The 18,749-nt window shown below is 49.9% G+C and overlaps 1 protein-coding gene across 5 annotated transcripts in view; it reads right to left on the minus strand.

The window, feature by feature from the left end:
• PPP2R2A (protein phosphatase 2 regulatory subunit Balpha) overlaps positions 1-18,474 on the minus strand; it is an 84,721-nt gene extending 66,247 nt beyond the window's left edge. The window contains exons 1-2 of one of the 5 annotated variants that reach the window (XM_029065561.2): positions 18,370-18,474; positions 15,573-15,647 (exon numbers count right to left, since the gene is read on the minus strand). In XM_029065561.2, the coding sequence (XP_028921394.1) occupies positions 15,573-15,647; positions 18,370-18,376 (82 nt within the window). In that variant the 5' untranslated portion in view covers positions 18,377-18,474. Of the gene's footprint in view, positions 1-15,572; positions 15,648-16,112; positions 16,320-16,355; positions 16,432-17,443; positions 17,574-18,369 lie in introns of those variants that run through there. The other 4 variants (XM_039912162.1, XM_029065560.2, XM_029065559.2 and 1 more) reach the window with 4 other exon arrangements.
• Positions 18,475-18,749: the final 275 nt, after the last annotated feature.

An 18,749-nucleotide genomic window follows, 5' to 3' on the forward strand; every position in this document is an offset into this window, starting at 1 on the left:
TTCCAGGCTAGTGGAAGGATGTGAGAAAGGAGTCGGAGGCGAGACACATGAGATCAGGGTAGAGTGCTTAAACTGGCGATAGAGGAGTGGAGCGCTGGGGCTGGGCTGTAGATTAGTGATGTGAGGTAGAATGAATAGGGTAAACTGACTGAGTGCTTTAAACCAGTGGTAAGAAATTTCTGTTTTATGTGGAGGGGGATGGGCAGCCACTGGAGGTTCTTGAGGAATGGAGAGACCTGACCTGAATGTTTTTTGTTGATAAATGATCCACACTCACAACGTCCGCCCACCCACCAGACTGTGAGCTCGTTGTGGGCAGGGATTGCCACCTTTTATTTCTGTATGGTAATAATAATCATGTTGGTATTTGCTAAGCGCTTACTATGTGCAGAGCACTGCTCTAAGTGCTGGGGTAGACACAGGGGAACCAGACTGTCGCACGTGGGGCTCACAGTCTTAATCCCCATTTTACAGATGAGGTAACTGAGGCACAGAGAAGTTAAGTGACTTGCCCACAGGCACACAGCTGACAAGTGGCAGAGCTGGGATTTGAACCCATGACCTCTGACTCCAAAGCCCGTGCTCTTTCCACTGAGCCACGCTGCTTCACAGTATAGTACTTTCCCAAGCGCTTAGTACAGTGCTCTGCACGCATTAAGTGCTCAATAAATACAACTGAATGAATGAAAAAAGGGATGAAGCAGCCTCTGCAGGGATCCAAGGTCAAAATCAGTGTGTTTCTTCCTCTCCCTTCAGCTGTCCTTCTGGGCTGCAACCACTCTTTCCACCTGCAAACGCCCCTCTCCTTCCCCTGACCCAATAAAGGGCTCTTCTCTCCACTTCCTACACTTTCACCTTTCCAATCTTCTTCTTCCACCCGCTCCCCCCCACTTTTTATGGTATTTGTTAACAATAATAATAACAATGATGGTACTATGTGCCAAGCACTGTTCTAAGCGTTGGGGTAGATACAAGGTTATTAAATTGTCCCATGTAGGGATCACAGTCTTAATCCCCATTTTACAGATGAGGTAACTGAGGCACAGAGAAGTGAAGTGACTTGCCCAAAGGTCACACACCAAGCAACTGGCAGAGCCGGCATTAGAACTCAGGCCCTCTGACTTTCAGGCCCCCGCTCTTGCCACTAGGCCACGTTGCTTCTCCTTTCCCATTGTCAGCCTGCTATATTTTGCCTCCAAGTCAAACGCTCGTGGGCCCTAAACAAGCAACCATGTGGAATAGATAACGGCTGGTCATCTCTGTCAAGTTAGAAGGGCAAATCGCTAACTGGGTTTTACTGGCCACGATGCCTCCGGACTCCAAGGGCACATTCTGGCCCAAAGAATTCCTTAGACAGAGTTGACCAGCAGGGCCTCAGGGCAGCAGGAAACGGATTCCTCCCCTTTCCTGACCTGCACTGCTAACCGAAGGAAGCATGAATGCCACACTAAGTCACTGTAATAAGCAACGTATTAATCATATTTATTAAGCTTACTGTGTGCAGACTACTGTACTAAGCACTTGGGAGAGTATTAAATTCATCACTAATTTTTAATCTAATTGCAGAAGCCCACTGTTTCCTCTCCAATATTTTTTCAGGTAAAATAATTCTGAATTCACAATATTTCAAAAGCTAATCTCTGATTCAGCTCCAATAAAACACAAAGAACTTCAAAATGAGTTGGCTGCCAGATAATCCCAGAATGTTCCAACGCTTTGGCTCCACCCAAAGCCGCCTCAAGGGTCCGAAGCAACAAAATTAAGCAGGTTCTACCACTGTTTCTAAACCGGGGTGCAAATCTCCAATCGTTCAGACTGTGAACCCGTCTTTGGGCAGGGACCGACTCTACTGGTTGCCGAATTGTACATTCCAAGTGCTTAGTAGAGTGCTCCGCACATAGTAAGCGCTCAGTAAATATGATTGAATGAAAATATGGCTGAATGAATCGCCAGCCTCTCTCTCTGATGTGCCTGCCACTCAGTCTCTGGGCTCTCTCAGGCGCATAGATCCCCCAGAGGCTTCATGATGACATCACTGATCCCACTGGTCCCCGCCCAACCTCCACCTGGTGTGCATGCACACACATATACACACCCTTACCCCTCCTGAAAGCTCATCTCCTCCAGGAGGCCTTCCCAGACTAAGCCCCCGTTTTCCTCTGCTCCTCCCATCGCCCCGACTCCCTCCCTCTGCTCTACCCCCTTCCCGTCCCACAGCACTTGTGTATATTTGTACATATTTATTGCTCTATTTATTTTATTAGTGATGTGTATATACCTTTAATTCTATTTATTTATGCTGATCCTATTGATGCTTACTTGTTTTGTTTTGTTGTCTGTCTCCCCCACCCCTTCTAGATTGTGAGCCCGTTGTTGGGTAGGGATCGTCTTTGTTGCCGAATTGTACTTTCCAAGTGCTCAGTACCGTGCTCGACACACAGTCAGTGCTCAATAAATACGACTGAATGAATGAATGAATGAAAAGACACCTAAAAGCAAGGCAGACCGCACCCCACCCCCAAGGCCGCCCAGGAGACGGGGTTACTGCTCACCATCACACACAGCCACGGGTCCTCTGGGCTGAAATGGGTAACCTTCCCAGGCAGAGAGTCAAAATGTTTTCAATTCTCCACCAGTCCAGTTCACTGGACCCAATGCCCTGCGGCTTTTCTCTCCTCACTCCAAGCTCTCAGACCTGGCAGGCACAGAAGCGTTATCCAGTGGGGGCTCCTCCCAGCCCAGATGCCCCGGTGCGCCCTCCATCCCCAACCTCTTCCTCTAGCCACTTCACTGACCCCAGCGCCCTTACAACGTGGTGGCAAGCACACAGTAGCCCCAAAGACATCCACATCTTGGAGGAGACAAGCATCCTTCCTCTAGGGAAATGCTGAGTGGAAGGAACAAAGTGCAGGCAGGAAGCTCCTCTTTCTGGGAGTCTGGACTCCTCATTCCCAAAAGAAGACACCCCCTTCCCACAACACTGCGGAACCCAGAGAACCCCTTCTCCATCCTCCACCAAGCTCCAGCGGGTTCCAGAAACCAATCAGGCTCCCGTCCAAGTTCCGCCCGTCAATGGGCGGGGACTGTCTCTATCTGTTGCCCAATTGTACATTCCAAGTGCTTAGTACAGTGCTCTGCACATAGTAAGCGCTCAATAAATACCATTGAATGAATGAACAACAGCTACGGCCCGCCGGATCTTCTCGTAACAAGGGCCGGGTTGGGCAGGGCTGAGAGGAGCTCGGGATCCCCACCCTCTTTTAGGAGGGCACCCTGCTATCCGATGGCCAGGAGATGGGCGTTCTGTCCGAGCAAGGGAACGGCCATTTCCTTACTGTGGGTTCGCTGGCTTTTCATGCAAAAAGAATTCCATTTTGAGTGCCTTGCCTTGTCTTCTCCCTGCAGACTCTACAACCCCCAAAGGGCAGGCTGTGCTCACATTTTCTACATCTGCTTCAATGCTCTGCGTACAGAATGGACATTTGTACTGGTAATAAGAGGGTCCGTACCTCTCAAACTAAAGAAGACATTCTGCCAGGTACAGAACTGTCTTTTTTTTTTTAACACAATTTTTGAAACTAGGACACAATAGCTGCCAGATATTAAGGGCCCTGTAAAATGCTTAGGGAGAGAGGGAGGAGAGGGGCATGACAAGCACCATAAAGTGTTCAGATACTGTAAAAGAAGGCGAACTTAAAAAAAAAAAAAAAAGGAAAAGGAAGGGGTGGGGATTGTCACATCATAAGCACCTGATCTAAGGACCGGAGTTAAAAGTTCAAAGCAGCGTCCCCAACGACTGAGTGGTTGGTGGAAAAGCAATATCCAAGGGAGGAGGCACCAAGGGGAAGAAGCACTAAGGCCCCGGAAAAGCTGAGCCGGGAAACTGGGCTGACCTAAGGAGAGCAGACCTGACAAGCAGCATTTCTGCCAGCATTTATCGGGCATCAAGACTGAGCCAAATTCCCTGTGCCTCTTCTCCAATAAAGAGGACGCCCCTCGCCTTCCCGATGCCCTCCGTACACGAGACCACAACCGCCTCCAAGGCCTAACTTTCCTCCCTCAGACCGCAAGGGAGGCAGGAGTTGGAGGGGCGGGAAAACGATGGGACAGACGGACAAACGACAGCCTCTCCTCCGATAAGATAAAAAAGCCCCTCCATATCAAACGCCTGGTCAGGTGTGGTTTCCGGGACTTCCTGTGCAGAGGATTCCCAGGGTGCGACTCCCAGCCGGGTGGGCCGCCTGGGGTTCTGTGTGAAGTGCCCTGCCCACCACCACCGAGGCCCAACCGGCTGAACATTTGCCTAGAGGCCTTCCTCGGCTTTCGACTCTCCTCAAGAGACTGCGGAAGCGCCGCCAACCTCCAAACCTCCCCCTTGACCGTGTCCGTCCCCGGACCAGTGCAATGGTGGACAGTGGGCGGAGCTGCCTGCAGCTGTGTGACTTTGGGCAAGTCACTTAACTTCTCGGTGCCTCAGTTACCTCATCTGTAAAATGGGGATTAAGACTGTGAGCCCCACGTGGGACAACCTGATTCCCCTGTGTCTACCCCAGCGCTTAGAACAGTGCTCGGCACATAGTAAGCGCTTAACAAATGCCAACATTATTATTCCAGGTGGCAACAGATGTGTGAATGTGCTCCAACCCATCCGCTCAAACTTCATCTGTGACCGACTGAGCTGCGCTACTGAAAAGCAAAAAAAAACCCCAATCTCCTTGGAAGCAGCATAGCCTAGTATACAGAGTAAGGGTCTGGGAGTATGAAGCCCGGCTCCACCTTGGCCTGCTGGGTGATCTTGGGCCGGTCACTTTAACTTCTCTGGGCCTCAGTCTCCTCACCTGTGAAATGGGAGATTTAATGTCTGTTTTCCCTCCTACTTAAGGGGGGAGCTCTTATGAGACAGGGACTATGTCCAGCCCGATTAACTTTTATCTATCTACCCTGGTGCTTAGTTCAGTACTTGGTGAATATAAGCCTTTTATCAGATGCCATCTTTATTATTATTAGCAAATCAAACATACACGAGTTCAGTATCCCCCACGGATCCTCTCAGATGATGGTTTACAATTTTTTATTACTATTTTGTTATTTCATTTTATTATTATTTTGATTTTTCCCTAAACCATTCAGGGATGAACCCACTTTACAACTCGTGAAACTCAGCGGTTTAAAAGTAAATCATTTACAAATAAAACCACTGACTGGCCCCGATGTTTCCGAAGAACTCCAATATTCCGCTTGATGTGGGTCCCACACACCCTGGACAATGGAGTTCTTACTGTACTGCAAATGTTTTCAGCTAAGGAACCTCATGCTTGGTTTTTCGATGATAGGGAGTGGGGAGGCGGAGGCACCTAGGCTGCTCCCTATTATTATTGTTATTGTTTTACAATCTCTGTAATAGAGTAAGCGGTTTAAAAATAGATACGGCATTCGTCTACATTCACAAATGTCCAAATAATTATTTTGTTAATGAAATGTACATCGCCTCGATTCTATTTAGTTGCCATTGTTTTTACGAGATGTTCTTCCCCTTGACTCTATTTATTGCCATTGTTCTTGTCTGTCTCCCCCGATTAGACTGTAAGCCCGTCAAAGGGCAGGGACTGTCTCTATCTGTTGCTGACTTGTTCATTCCAAGCACTTAGTATAGTGCTTTGCACATAGTAAGCGCTCAATAAATACTATTGAATGAATGAATGAAAATAAAAACTTTGGCCACAGTGCCGATTACAGATGAACATTCTAGTCCTCCCACAGGCCAATATTCATGCGTTTTTGAGGGGTTTTTAATGGTATTTGTTAAGCACTCACTATGCGCCAGTCAGTCACTGAAAAAAGCAATAATAATAATAATGTTGGTATTTGTTAAGCGCTTACTATGTGCAGAGCACTGTTCTAAGCGCTGGGGTATACAAGGTAATCAGGTTGTCCCACATGAGGCTCACAATCTTCATCCCCATTTTACAGATGAGGTAACTAAGGCACAGAGAAGTTAAGTGACTTGCCCACAGCCACACAGCTGACAAGTGGCAGAGCTGGGATTCGAACCCATGACCTCTGGCTCCCAAGCCCAGCACTGGGGTAGGTACATGAAAATCAGGTTCGACAGTCTCTGTCCCACATAAGGCTCACAGTCTTAATTCTCATTACACAGAAGAGGTTCCTGAGGCACAGGGAAGTGTCTTGCTCAAGTGGTGGAGAATTAGAACCCAGGTCCTTCTGACTCCCAGGTCCATAGTCTACCTATCAGGCCACGCTGTGAAATGCAGTACCCAAGGAAGCAAACGAAATATGAACTGTGTGCTTTACCATCTATGGTCCTTGAGCCGGATGGAACAGGACATCTGGAGAATTGGCAAGGCTGAACCGAGATGCTGCAAACCTCACTAGAAACTCCCACATGGCTAGTGCCCAGGGCAGGGCTTAGCAGACAATGGGTGCTTAATAAATGCTACTGGTAATGGTAAGGTCCTCCTTGTGACAATCGCTCAATCCACAGCTTGTAATTTTTAAATTATATTATTTTTACTAGTGTATTTGTAGCCACTTCCTGTGTGTCGAGCACCGTTCTGAACAGTGGGATAGATAGATACGAGATAATCAGGCTGGACCCGGTCCCTGTCCCGCATTTTGTAGTGGGACTGAGGCACAGAAGTGAAGTAACCTGTCCAAGGTCACAAAGAAGGCAAACGGCAGATCCAGGATTAGAACCCAGGTCCACTGACTCCCAGGCTGGAGCTCTTTTCACTGCTGCTCGTACTCCATTTACTGTTCAATCCCATTTCCCCAGGGACCGACTACTTTCCAGTCCTGACTGCCCACCGGCACCGATCCAGTTTCCTCCCCGCTGAAGACTCTACAGTCTGAACACTCCCACAGTCTTGTTTGGCCTCTTGTAGAGGTGCAGGGGAAAAGTTGCAAAACCCAAATCATTGCCACAGCATGGCTCTACTTAGTAGCAATTTCGGTAATGGTTTTATTACTACTACCCCCCAACCCATTCCCCCTTTGCTTCTCTAATGTCTCTCACTCCAGAGTGTAAGCGCACTCTAGGCAGAGAAAACGTCTACTGACTGTTTCAGTGGACCCTCCCAAGCGCTTAGTCCAACGCTCTGCACATGATAAAAGCACAAAACACACTACCGATGGGTGGGTGAAGGAGGTCTGAAGTACTGGCTAAAATGAGAGTGGAGGATGAGCTGTGGATGCAGGATGGGCCTGCACGGCAACCTTCCCCCATCAGCACTGAGGAGAGCCGAGAGCCAGGGGCACACCTGTTCGGGGGCTTAAAGCAAGCTCCAATATGCGGCATGGGAAGTCAAACAATCGAGCCAATCGTTCCAAATCTCCCTCTCCAGTCCCCTTGCCCACATTCTCCCCAGGGCCTGTAACTCCTTCCTGCCTCATATCCTACAGTCCACCATTTTCCCAACTTCAAAACCCTCTTTAAATTACATCTCTTCCAAGGGGCTGTTGGTGGGAGACAGCCACCACCGGGGAAGATTGTTGAGCAAATACCACCTAGGTCAACTCACATGGCTGCAGCGACGACTGATAATAATAATAATAATGTTGGTATTTGTTAAGCGCTTACTATGTGCAGAGCACTGTTCTAAGCGCTGGGGTAGACACAGGGGAATCAGGTTGTCCCACGTGGGGCTCACAGTCTTCATCCTCATTTTACAGATGAGGTAACTGAGGCCCAGAGAAGTGAAGTGACTTGCCCAAAGTCACACAACTGACAAGTGGTCGAGCCGACTGAGACACCAAAGGCTCAGTCACGTGCCCGTGGCAAGGGGCTGCTCCCTTGTTCCAGAGGGAACACTACGGGTAGGGACCAGAGAAGGACAAAAGCGCTCCACAATCAATCAGTCAGTCGTCAGTCAGTCAATAGTATTTACTGAGCGCTTACTGTGCACACAGCACTGTACTAAGTGCTTGGGAGAAGATAATCCAGCCAAGTTGGTAGACATTCCCTGCCCACACTGAATTTACAGTCTAGAAGGCGACAAAGACGTTAATATAGGTAAGCCATGAACCACTGACTCAAGAATCAATCTTCTCAGACACCTTCTTGGCCCAAAGTCTTTGTGACTGGGTCTGGGCTCACTCCAGCCCCAAGAGGACAAGTCAGGGAAGGGAAGGATGGAAGGGAAGAGGGCAACCAGGCAGCTAATCCTGCCTGTTGGCACCTCGGGTATTAAAGATAGAGAGAATTGAAGAGATCGAATAAAATCCTATTATGGATAATAGGACAATAATTGGGCAAATCACTTCACTTTTCTGTGTCTCAGTCACCTCATCTGTAAAAATGAGGCTTAAGACTGTGAGCCCCATGTGGGACAGAAACTGTGACTAACCTGATTAACTTGAACCTACCCCAGCACTTAGTATACTGCCTGTCACATAGTAAGCACTTAATAAATCATTTAGTTCCAACATTTGGGTAAATCATTACCTTGCACCTACCTCAGCGGTCAGGGCAGTGCTTGGCACTGAACAAATACCACACTGATTATTCCTAACCAGGTTCTGAGGACCTCAGTCAGGTTGCTACTTTGGTACCAGCAGGACCTTTCCCACACCTCAACTGGGGCCTGGATAGTCCCCACCTGTAAAACACCACGATCCCCGGGACCGTCTATCTGGGGGGAGTGGGAGAGGTGGGGGAGGGAGGGGAAGGCAGAGAGGAGGGTGGGTGATTCATTCTGGGGTCCTTCCCATCTCTAGACTGTAAACCCATTGTGGGAAGGGATCGTCTCTCTTTATTGCTGTATTGTACTTTCCAAGCACTTAGTACAGTGCTCTGCACACAGTAAGTTCTCAATAAATATGACACCGAATGAATAAATGAATGAAGGGTCGCCCAGAGATTCACATGCTCACTCCGCCCCACTTCTCAAAATCCCAACTGCTTGAAGCAGCGTGCCCTAGTAGATGGAGTACAGGCTTGGGTTCTAATCTTGGCTCTGCCACTTGTCCACCATGTGACCTTGGGCAAGTCACTTCACTTCTGTGGGCCTCAGTCCCCTCATCTGTCAAAAGGAGATTAAGACTGTGAGCCCTGTGTGGGACAGGGACTGTTTCCAACCAGATTACCCTGTATCTACCCCAGGGTTTAGTACTGTGTCCGGCACCTAGTAAGCGCTTAACAAATACCACAATTATTATTGTACTTTCTTCACAGCCGGTAGAATGAAAACACACTTGTAAAAAGTCCCGCCGTGCTGAGACAGTACCAGAGAACCTAAGGAGGGCTTGGGGGGGGAGGGGGGAAGAAAGCAAGGGGCCTCCAGGGGGCTTGGGGAATTCTCCAACTGAAATCTGCAGCAGTGCTCACTTAGGGGAGTGTCCACTCTTGGCGAAGTAATCAATCTGTTAATGCTGGGAAATCCAGACTTTCAATTTGTAATTGACAGGGAATTGGCTAAAAACAGACATAAAACACTACGTCAAGCCACAGGTAAGCATGTTTAATCAAAAGCAAACACCCTCCTTAGTAAATGTGTTTAAAAAGGGGACAAGCAGAGTGATTTAACTCGCACTTCTAAAATCTTCCCCCTCGACAACTTGAAGTCCTGCCTAGCTTGGCTAACAAGGCCAAAAATAGAGTCCAACGTACAATCGATCAATGGCATATGAGCACCTACTGTGTGAAGAGCACAATCTTAGTGATTCACTTTACTAATAGCAGTAGCAGTAGTATTTATGGAGCTCCCAGTTAGTGTAGGGCACTATCCTGAACGCTTGGGAAATACAGACTAAAGAAATGACAACACCTCTGCCCACTGTGAGCTTCCACTCTAAAAGGGGAGATGCTATAAAAAAAAATACAACTAGAATGATAAAAATACATGAAGTGAACATATACACAAAAAGGATGAGGTCAGATATAAAAAAATTCATATGTGCCAGAGCTGGCTGAAGGGATTCCACAGGCATTGAGAAATTAATTGAGGTGAGGTGGGTTTTTTAGGAGGGCTCCGAATGAACGTCACAAGCAGAGAGAATCAATGGTATTTATTGACCCCCGACTACGTGCAGAGCACCATACTAAGCGACTGGGAAAGTACAACAGAATTAGCAAACACGTTTCCTGCCTATAACGAGCTTACAGTCTAGAGGGGAAGCAGACATTAACATGAATAATTTATAATAGATAATTTCAAGATGTGTACTTAAGTGCTGTGGGGTTGGGGTGAATGTCAAATGTCCAAAAGTCTCAGATTGGAGTGCCCTGATGACTCAGAACAGAGAGCCAGCAGGGGAAAAGAGGGCTTAATCCGGGACGGCCTCTTGGAGAAGAAGCAACTTTAATAACTATACTAGGCGCTGGGACACACACAAGATAATCAGGTCCCTCAGGGGGCTCATAGTCTAAATCAGAGGGAGAACAAGTATTGAATCCCCATTTTGCAGATGAGGGAAGTGAGATCCAGAGTTAAGTGACTTGCTCATGGTCACATCGCAGACGAATCCTGCATCAGAACCCAGTACCTCTCTTTCCAATAGGCAACTCTTGCTTCCACGCAGAGTAAACACAAGTGAAGTCTTCCCTGCCTAATCTCTCACCCCCCCCCCCATTTTACCTCCTTTCTATGTCACCGATGCACTCAAGAACTTGTACCCCTTAGACAATTTAGTACTTACCCCATTGCATTTTTACACAGACACAGAGACTCTGTTGCTTCCCCTATCTTCCCCTTTGGCATCTGTTGCCCCTGCTAGACTAAATTCCTTGAGGACAGGGATGTGTCTACTTACTCTATTGTGCACTCCCAAGTGCTTAGTATGGTACATGGTATAAATCCTCAGGAAATACCATTGACTGAGGACTGACTGGCAGTTGACGGATAAACGGGGGGATGATGCAATAGGACAACCGAGGCAAGGCCGGAGCTTGTCCTCCAGGATAGTAGCAGTTTGGGTGGAAAGGAGGGGGGCAGATCCAGGAGATACTGGGCAGGAAGAACTGGCAAGATCGGACCAGTAGCTTAATGTGAGTTGACAGAGAACAGAGAGTCAAGGCCGACGTCAAAGTCTTGGGCTCCTGGGATGGGGAGAATAGTGGCACGGTTAAATGAGGAGGGCCTCCTAGCGAAGATGAGATTTCACAAAAGACTTTATCCATTACAGAGAAAACCATTCTGTCAAGTTGTTCAACCATATTCATTTCAACACCCATACCCACACTCACCACCCCAACAAAAAAAACCCAAAACTATAACCTCCCAAAATGACAAAATGTTCATTTTTACTTTATGATCAAAGGACACTTCCACAGTAACTGATTTAACACTTTCTGAAAGCTTCGTACCTGTCAGAGAGATACCTCCAAAGTTTTGGAATCTGAGAGTTCTAGCTTCACGGACTTGGGAAAGGAATTTCCTGCTAGAAGGTCATGGCAGGTGCAGACGCTGTCAATCTCAGAAAAGCCAGCAGTGAGGGGTGCTACTGACCCGGTCTGCCACCACAACAGGCCTAGGCTGAGGAATTCCCTGTGTGCACCCATGAGCCTCCTGAATGACAAGTCAGCATGATCAACAGCTGGCTGGTGGGGTTTTTTGGGTTTTGTTTTTTTAAAGCATTTACTCTGTGACAGGCATTATACAAAATGCTGGGGTAGATACAACCTAATCAGGTTGAACCCAAACTACGTCCCACAAGGGGCTCACAATCTTAATCTCCACTTTTTAAGATGAGATAACTGAGGGACAGAGAAGTGAAATGACTTGCCGAAGTCACACAGCAGAGACAAGTGGCAAAGCCAGAATTAGAATCCAGGTCCTTCTGACCACCAGGCCCGTGCTTTCTCCACTAGGCCACACTCCTTGCCCTCTCACTCAGTAGCCCTCCAAAGCAAAGAACTGCCAGCATTACATTGGCCCAGAGCCTTGCTCGGTACTGACTGCGTCACGGCTAGAAGATTTCCACTGCTCCCATCACAATGGGTCACCGGAGAGAAGGTTAGGGATGCCAGCTGGCATACCCAAAACCATTACGCAGAATACCAAGAAGAAGTATCGCCGTTATCTCTCCCCCCCTCCCCACAGCATCCTGGAACTCTGTCAGAGGCAGAATAAGGCAGAACAGCGGGCTGGGTGGTCCAGTGGTCTGACCGACCCAGTAGTAAAGGCGTCACATGGCCTGAGGGTTCCGTGGTGGGAGAATATCACTTCCTGGGAGAGAAAAGGTGTCCCCATTTTAATGCCAAAACTCAATGGGGGAGCTCAGTGTCCACATCTGGCTACTCTCACTGGACTTGGTAGCTTTAGGCACCTGGTTCCTACTCCAATTCTGCTGAAGCCCTCCAGCTGCACGACTGATCTGCTGGGCTTGCAAACAATTCACCTTGTTAGTGGAGAAAACCTTGCTGTGTTCCCAAGGTTTTGCACATAATGCACTTTCCTTGGCCACTGTTTAAAGAGCCCTAGTACATCTGGAGCTGGACTGAACACAAAACACACAGATCTGACACTCGGGATGCAATGATAAAAGTTACAGAGTAAATAGATGAAACCCAGGTCAAGGATGGCCACGAGCCTCAACTGTGTGAGAGAGAGAGAGAGAGCGGGAAGGGGGTGGGGAGGAGGCGGGGAGAGGGCAGACCTTAAAACCAAGACAGGCAGGGTGGAGGAGTGCGGAAAGTACGCTCAAGAGAGCAGTGCTTGTGGGAGCGTGGGAGCAGCGGCCACAGCCTGGATCCTTTGGGAGACTTATAAGGATGGCCCAGACTTGACCCTGGCCCCCTTCTCAGCCGACCCCTCCCCTTTCCCCATGGTTAGAAAAACCCAGGGCCCCACTGCCTTTGTCTTGGGGACAGAGGAAGTGACCCAACAGGGAAGCTGGGGCTGAAGGCAAAAGAGGGGAAGGGGAGACAGGAAGTGGAAATGGGAGTGGGAGGGGGGAGCAGAGAAAGGAAAATGGAAATCGAGGTAAGGGAATGGGTGTGGGGCTGAGACAATGGCATTCCCAACTAGCACACACCCAGTGCGGCCGCCAACAATTCCCACTCTTCTGGCCTGGCCACCACTTCCCCCCTACCCTTTCCTGCCTGCCATGGGCTGGGAGGGATGACCGGAGGCCCAGGTGGGGGGGCGGGGGGGACTGCAGACCCTGGTCTACAAGAGGGCAGCTCCGACATTATTACCATAGTTATTAAGGGATTTCCATGTGCCAAAGCCCTGTGTTAAACTCAGCTCATCAGAGCAGACGCAGTCACCATCTCACTCACCCCACCCCCTCAGTCTATGAGGTGTGTGTGTTTGGGGGGGGGGGGGGAGAGAATGGGGCAGTCACCACAATTCTAGCCTCCGGGGGCCAGAGGTGGGAAAAGGGGAATTTCAAAGGGCACCAGGATAGGGTGTGGTTTGAGTGGGTTTCCCAGGACCTCTCCTAAACACCATCCAATAAATGCTGCTTACTGGGGTAACTGCTGTGTGCAGGACACTGCACTAAGCACTTGAGCGTACAATCGAGTTAATAAACAATCATAAAGTTTGAAAAATGCCTCACATCAAACATCCACATCTGCATTTTAGATCAATACAATTTCAACAGAAACAAGGTAAACAAAACCAAGGTACGCTTCCTCTAGATCTAAAGCCGACTCGGTGTAGAGCAACAGAATCACTGAGAAAGAGAAAGCAAATAAAGTTCTCATGACTTCTAAACCAAAACTTACTGGAACACTTTCACAGAATATTAGTTTGAAAGATTGATGATGCCCCAGATATTCTAAAAAGAAAAGCATGCACTAATGACCTTATTTTTAAAAATGTTTCCAAAGTATAGAGAGAAGAATCAGCAACAGATAAAACGGAATGACTGATAAACCAAAGTTCATTTCAATCTACTGCAGGCCAAAGATCCATTAAGTAGGGCCAGGTTCGTGCCCAAGAGCTTAGGACAATGCTCTGCACAAGGGAGGCACTCGGTAAATACGCCTACTTACAATCTCCAAAGGAAAATGAGGAGTTTTGCAGTGATTTTCCAGACTGCATTTTATTCATTTACTCATTCAATCGTATTTATTGAGCGTTTACTGTGTACAAAGCACTGTACTAAGAGCTTGGGAGAGTACGATGCAATTTTATTATGCGTATTCAGTGAAACCAGCAGCTCATTAAACCGTACTCCTAGTCCGCGTTTAGTAATATCCCTCATCCCTTTAAAATGCCTGAGCAGCGTGCACTGAAAAATCCAATTGTAGCTAAAGTGAAGACTACAAAGTTAATCTGACTCATAGCAGAACCACTCCTTAGCCCCACCAGGCTTGGGTTCTGGGTGCCAGGTCAAAAGGGCTGAGGCGGCCTCCAGCCTGCCCACCCAGATCCCCTCGGTGCCAAGACCCACTGGGGGGAGGGAAGCAAAGGGCGATGCCCGAATCCCCCTTCCAGCTGGTTCTCTGCTCGCCAGGAGTTTAGGGAATTCTGAGAGCAACCGGGGCCAAGGTGCTTGTTCTCTGAACCTGGGCACATTGGATGGTACTGGAAAAAGAGTCCCCACGCCTGTGCTGTGCAGAGGAAACCTTCCCCCCATTTTGCATTCCACAGAAGAAGCAAAATAGCCACAGAAGTCAAATTAACAATTGAACTCCAGAGATTGAAGTTGGAGTGGAACAACCTCAATGTAAAACTCATAACTAGTTCTTGTCGCCTTGAAAATGGGGGGGGGGGGAGGAAACCACGCAACAATAAGAACACCCACATACAGCTCCTGAATAGTATAAGGCAGTTGCCCCACAGGAAACCTGTTGAAGACACTTTAAAAAAAAAAAAAAGAAACCTGACTATCCAATCCTCCAAATGCCAGTAATTCAACTAAGAACAAAAAAGGAAGTTTTAAGGTGTGCTATATAAAAACCAACATAATTGAAAAATCAAGCCTACAATGTTTCATCTTCCTGAAGCAGATGTGAAATTTTAAAAATACCTGACATTTGAAAGTCTCCCCAAATATTTAAGAAAATGTACTGCTGTGCATTATTTCTCTTAATACCTGCAGATGAGTAAAATAGAACATACACAAAATGAGGTAGCAACTGCTTCCCGCACAATTCTCCACTATCCAACTGTGAAAGTTAAAAAAAAAACCAATCTTCTCAACACCAGGCAAAAACACGTTTAATGCCAAGTACCTGGTATTTCTAGATTGAATGCTGGAGGGGCTCATCTTAATTTTAACAAGTTTAAGTACACAGTACAACCAAAACCAGGAACACTAGATCCTTCAGGGTAAGACCCGACAAGACAAGGCCCCGAAGGTTACCCAGAACTGCACATTGCATTTCCAGGCTGATGGCTTCAGCCTTGAATTTTTCCTACGATGGCTTAAGTAGCCTAATGGGAAATGTGACAAATAAATAAAACCAGAAATGGAAAAATGTCATTTTGTCTTACTTTGAGTAAACATTGGTCTGAGTTACTTTTTAAAATTCTTAGTTCCTCCCCATTTGGGTGGAGGGGAGGGGGAGAGAAGGGGAAGAGGAGGAGGAAGGTGCAGAAACTAGGCTTAAACACAAAAATCATCTTCTCAAGAAAATCCTTTTCCAACAAATGCATTCTTACCTTCTGCAACATCATCATCTACCGCCCCTTTCACCTGAGAAAAACACCACTGAATGTCATTCCCTCCTCCAGCTCCTAGAAGAAAAAACACCCAATTAAATTCTCGTCTGAGTTGGGTTCATGTTGATTCTTGCAGACGCGCGATGGTATCCAGGGTTGGCATTATACTATTAGCACAGAGCTGCCCACACCTATAACCACCATCCCAACCCAAACTTGGCCTGCCCAAATAGCAAGACAGAAGACGTTTTCATCGAGTTTGCTATTTTTCCCCCCAAACCGGAGAACAGACCACCCCTCAAAAGAGTCTGAGTTATTCCTGACACTTCTCCTTAACCCTCACCCCAAATCAGGTCTAACTGCATTTTCCCCAGGTTAGAGCGGCAGATTCACGGCCGGCTGGCCGATTTTCTCTTCTCTGCCTTAGTACAGTACAAGCACTTAGTTCAGTGCTCTGCACGTAATTCAAGTGCTCGGTAAAGGCCATCGATGGATTGGAAGCTCAAACACAACACCGCCGTGAAAAGCAGTCCTCCTTACCCAAGTTTTCAGAGTGCAAAGCAAACCTGCCGTATGCGCCCACGTACTTTCCATACATTTCGATCACTGCACTCTTGTTCCAACGCTTTCCTTTCATTTTTGCCTCCCACCGGACAAACTACATGCTCCGGGCACCTCGGGGCAAGGAAGGCAGAGGCCAAATCCTGTTCCGAAAAATCGATCTGCGCAGCCCCCCGAGCGAAAGAGGGCCGGCCGGCCGAAGGCTGGAAGAAATGCAACTACCATAAAAGGTGGAGCGGAGAGCCAACTTGAGGAACATCGCTGGCTCGGTGAAAGGTGGGGATGATTCATTGGAACCTCGTCAGCGAGACACCCAGAAAGAAGGAAACCACCCCCCCCATTCACCCGTCGGGCCTGGCCTGGCAGCAGATCATTGGGTCAGCCCTGCCGGCCGGGAAAAGGAACTGGATGAGGCGCCCATAAAGAGGCCGCCTCTCCCACCCCGCCCTCCCCATCTCAAGGGCGACGGGGCAGATGACATCCGCAAAGCTGTCATCTTGTGCAATTCGGATTTTCGACCACCGCCGAGGCCGAGCGGCTACTGAAACCCCAGGGGGGACTTCCACGGGGCGCGTATAATAATAACGATGGCATCTGTTAAGCACTTACTACGTGCAAAGCACTGTTCTAAGCGCTGGTAGGGGGGAGATACAAGGTGATCAGGTTGTCTCATGTGGGGCTCCCAGTCTTAATCCCCATTTTACAGATGAGGCTCCCAGTCTTACCCCCCATTTTACAGATGAGGTAACAGACACAGAGAAGTGAAGTGACTGGCCCAAAGTCACCCCGCTGACAAGCGGCGGAGCCGGGATTAGAACCCATGACCTCTGACTCCCAAGCCCGGGCTCTTTCCACTGAGCCACGCTGCTTCTACACACAACTGGCTCTCTGTCCGTCCTTGGGTCACTCCAGAAAATGGAGTGAAGCTGGGCCCTGACCACACACCCCGGGAAGAATTGGCGCTCGGCCCCCGCCTGCTTTCCCTCCTCCCTCCCTCATTCATTCATTCAGTAGGATTTAGTGAGCGCTCACTATGTGCAGAGCACTCTACTAAGCGCTTGGAATGGACAATTCGGCAAAAGAATTCCTTCCTCCCGCACAGAATCCCGGTCTACGTTCTCCCGAGGGGTGGGAAGCTCCTCCGGACGTTTACCCGTCAATCAATCAATCGTCCTTATTGGGCGCTTCCTATGTGCGGAGCACTGTACTAAACGCTTGGGAGAGTACAATCCAAGAGAATCGACGGACACGTTCCCCGCCCCTGAATCTGTGCCGGGACGGGAGAGGAAAAGAAAAAAAAATAAATCGACCGGGAAACGATTCCTTCTCCTGGTCCTCCGGGCCCCCTGCCTCGCCTCCGAATCCCCGAACTCTGTACTCGACGCCCCCCCGGCCCCCTCCCCACAATTGGGGAAGGGTCGCCATTTAGATTGTGAGCCCGTTACTGGGCGGGGATTGTCCGTCGCCGAAATAGAGATTCCAAGCGCCGAGTCCGGGGCTCTGCACATAGTAAGCGCTCCATCCATAGGACTGAAGGAAGGGTCGGCACCCAGGCCCCGAGGGCAGGACCGGCCCAAGTTGGACGGCCTCTTCCATCGCCAGGCGCCGCACGGAAGGCCTGGGACTCCCTCATCGATTTGGGCACCGGGATGCCGGGGGGGCCAAGGGGGTGCCAGGGGGTGCCAGGATGCCCAGCCGCTTCTGCCAGCGGCACGCGCCCCCGCAGGCCCGCACCCCCGGATTTGGTGGGGCGCACGTCGGTGCCTGCCCCCTGCACGGAAACTTGGCCTCCTTCCTTCCCGGCCCAGTGGCCTAAATTAGGCTGCCGACATGATGTGCGGAGATCAAAGAAAGGCAAGACGACCAGGCTCCCGAACGGATCGGGGCGGGGGGGAAGGGCGACGACGAGGAGGAGGAGGAGGGAGCAGGGAGCAGGGAGGAGGTGCAGCAGCAGCAGGAGGAGGAGGAGGAGGAGGAGGGGACGGGGGGGAGGGGAGGAAGGCTCCCGACAGCAAGAGATCGCGGCAGCCTGCACCATCTCCTCGTCCCTCGGCCTCCCCCCCCGTCCATCCCTCTCTTGTCTCTCTGTGGCTCCCGCTCCAGCGCCGCCCCCGTCGCAAAAGCCATCTTGGTGGCCGGGGCGAGCGCCGGACGGACGGACGGAGGGACGGAGGGATGGAGGGGAGCCGGAGGGAGGGGCCGGACGGCCGGACGGACGGCCGGTTTCTGCCCTTACCTGCCATGCTGGGCTGGAAATGGTGACCCCGTCGAGCTCGGCGGGGCCTGGGCTTCCGGAAGCGGCCCCCTGACCCGGGCCGGGGGCGCGGGGCGGGCGGATGGCGGCCGATGCCCCGGCGGGGTCGGGGCCGGGGTCGGGGTCGGGGAGGACCGGCCGGCGGGAGGACGGGAGGACCGGCCGGCGGGAGGACGGGAGGGAGGGAGGGAGGGCAGGAAGAAGAGCCGGCTGCAGAGCGGGAGGGCGGGATGGCGGATCTCCCCGTGGGGCCTCCCCGCTCTCGCTCTTCCCCCGGCGACGGCGGCGATGGCGGGGCGGCGGCAGCGGCGGCGGCAGCGGCTCCACTTTCAAAATGGCGCCCGGCAGCCTGGGCGGTGACG

Source organism: Ornithorhynchus anatinus, chromosome 5, assembly GCF_004115215.2.
Source record: "Ornithorhynchus anatinus isolate Pmale09 chromosome 5, mOrnAna1.pri.v4, whole genome shotgun sequence".
Taxonomy (NCBI): Eukaryota; Metazoa; Chordata; class Mammalia; order Monotremata; family Ornithorhynchidae; genus Ornithorhynchus; species Ornithorhynchus anatinus.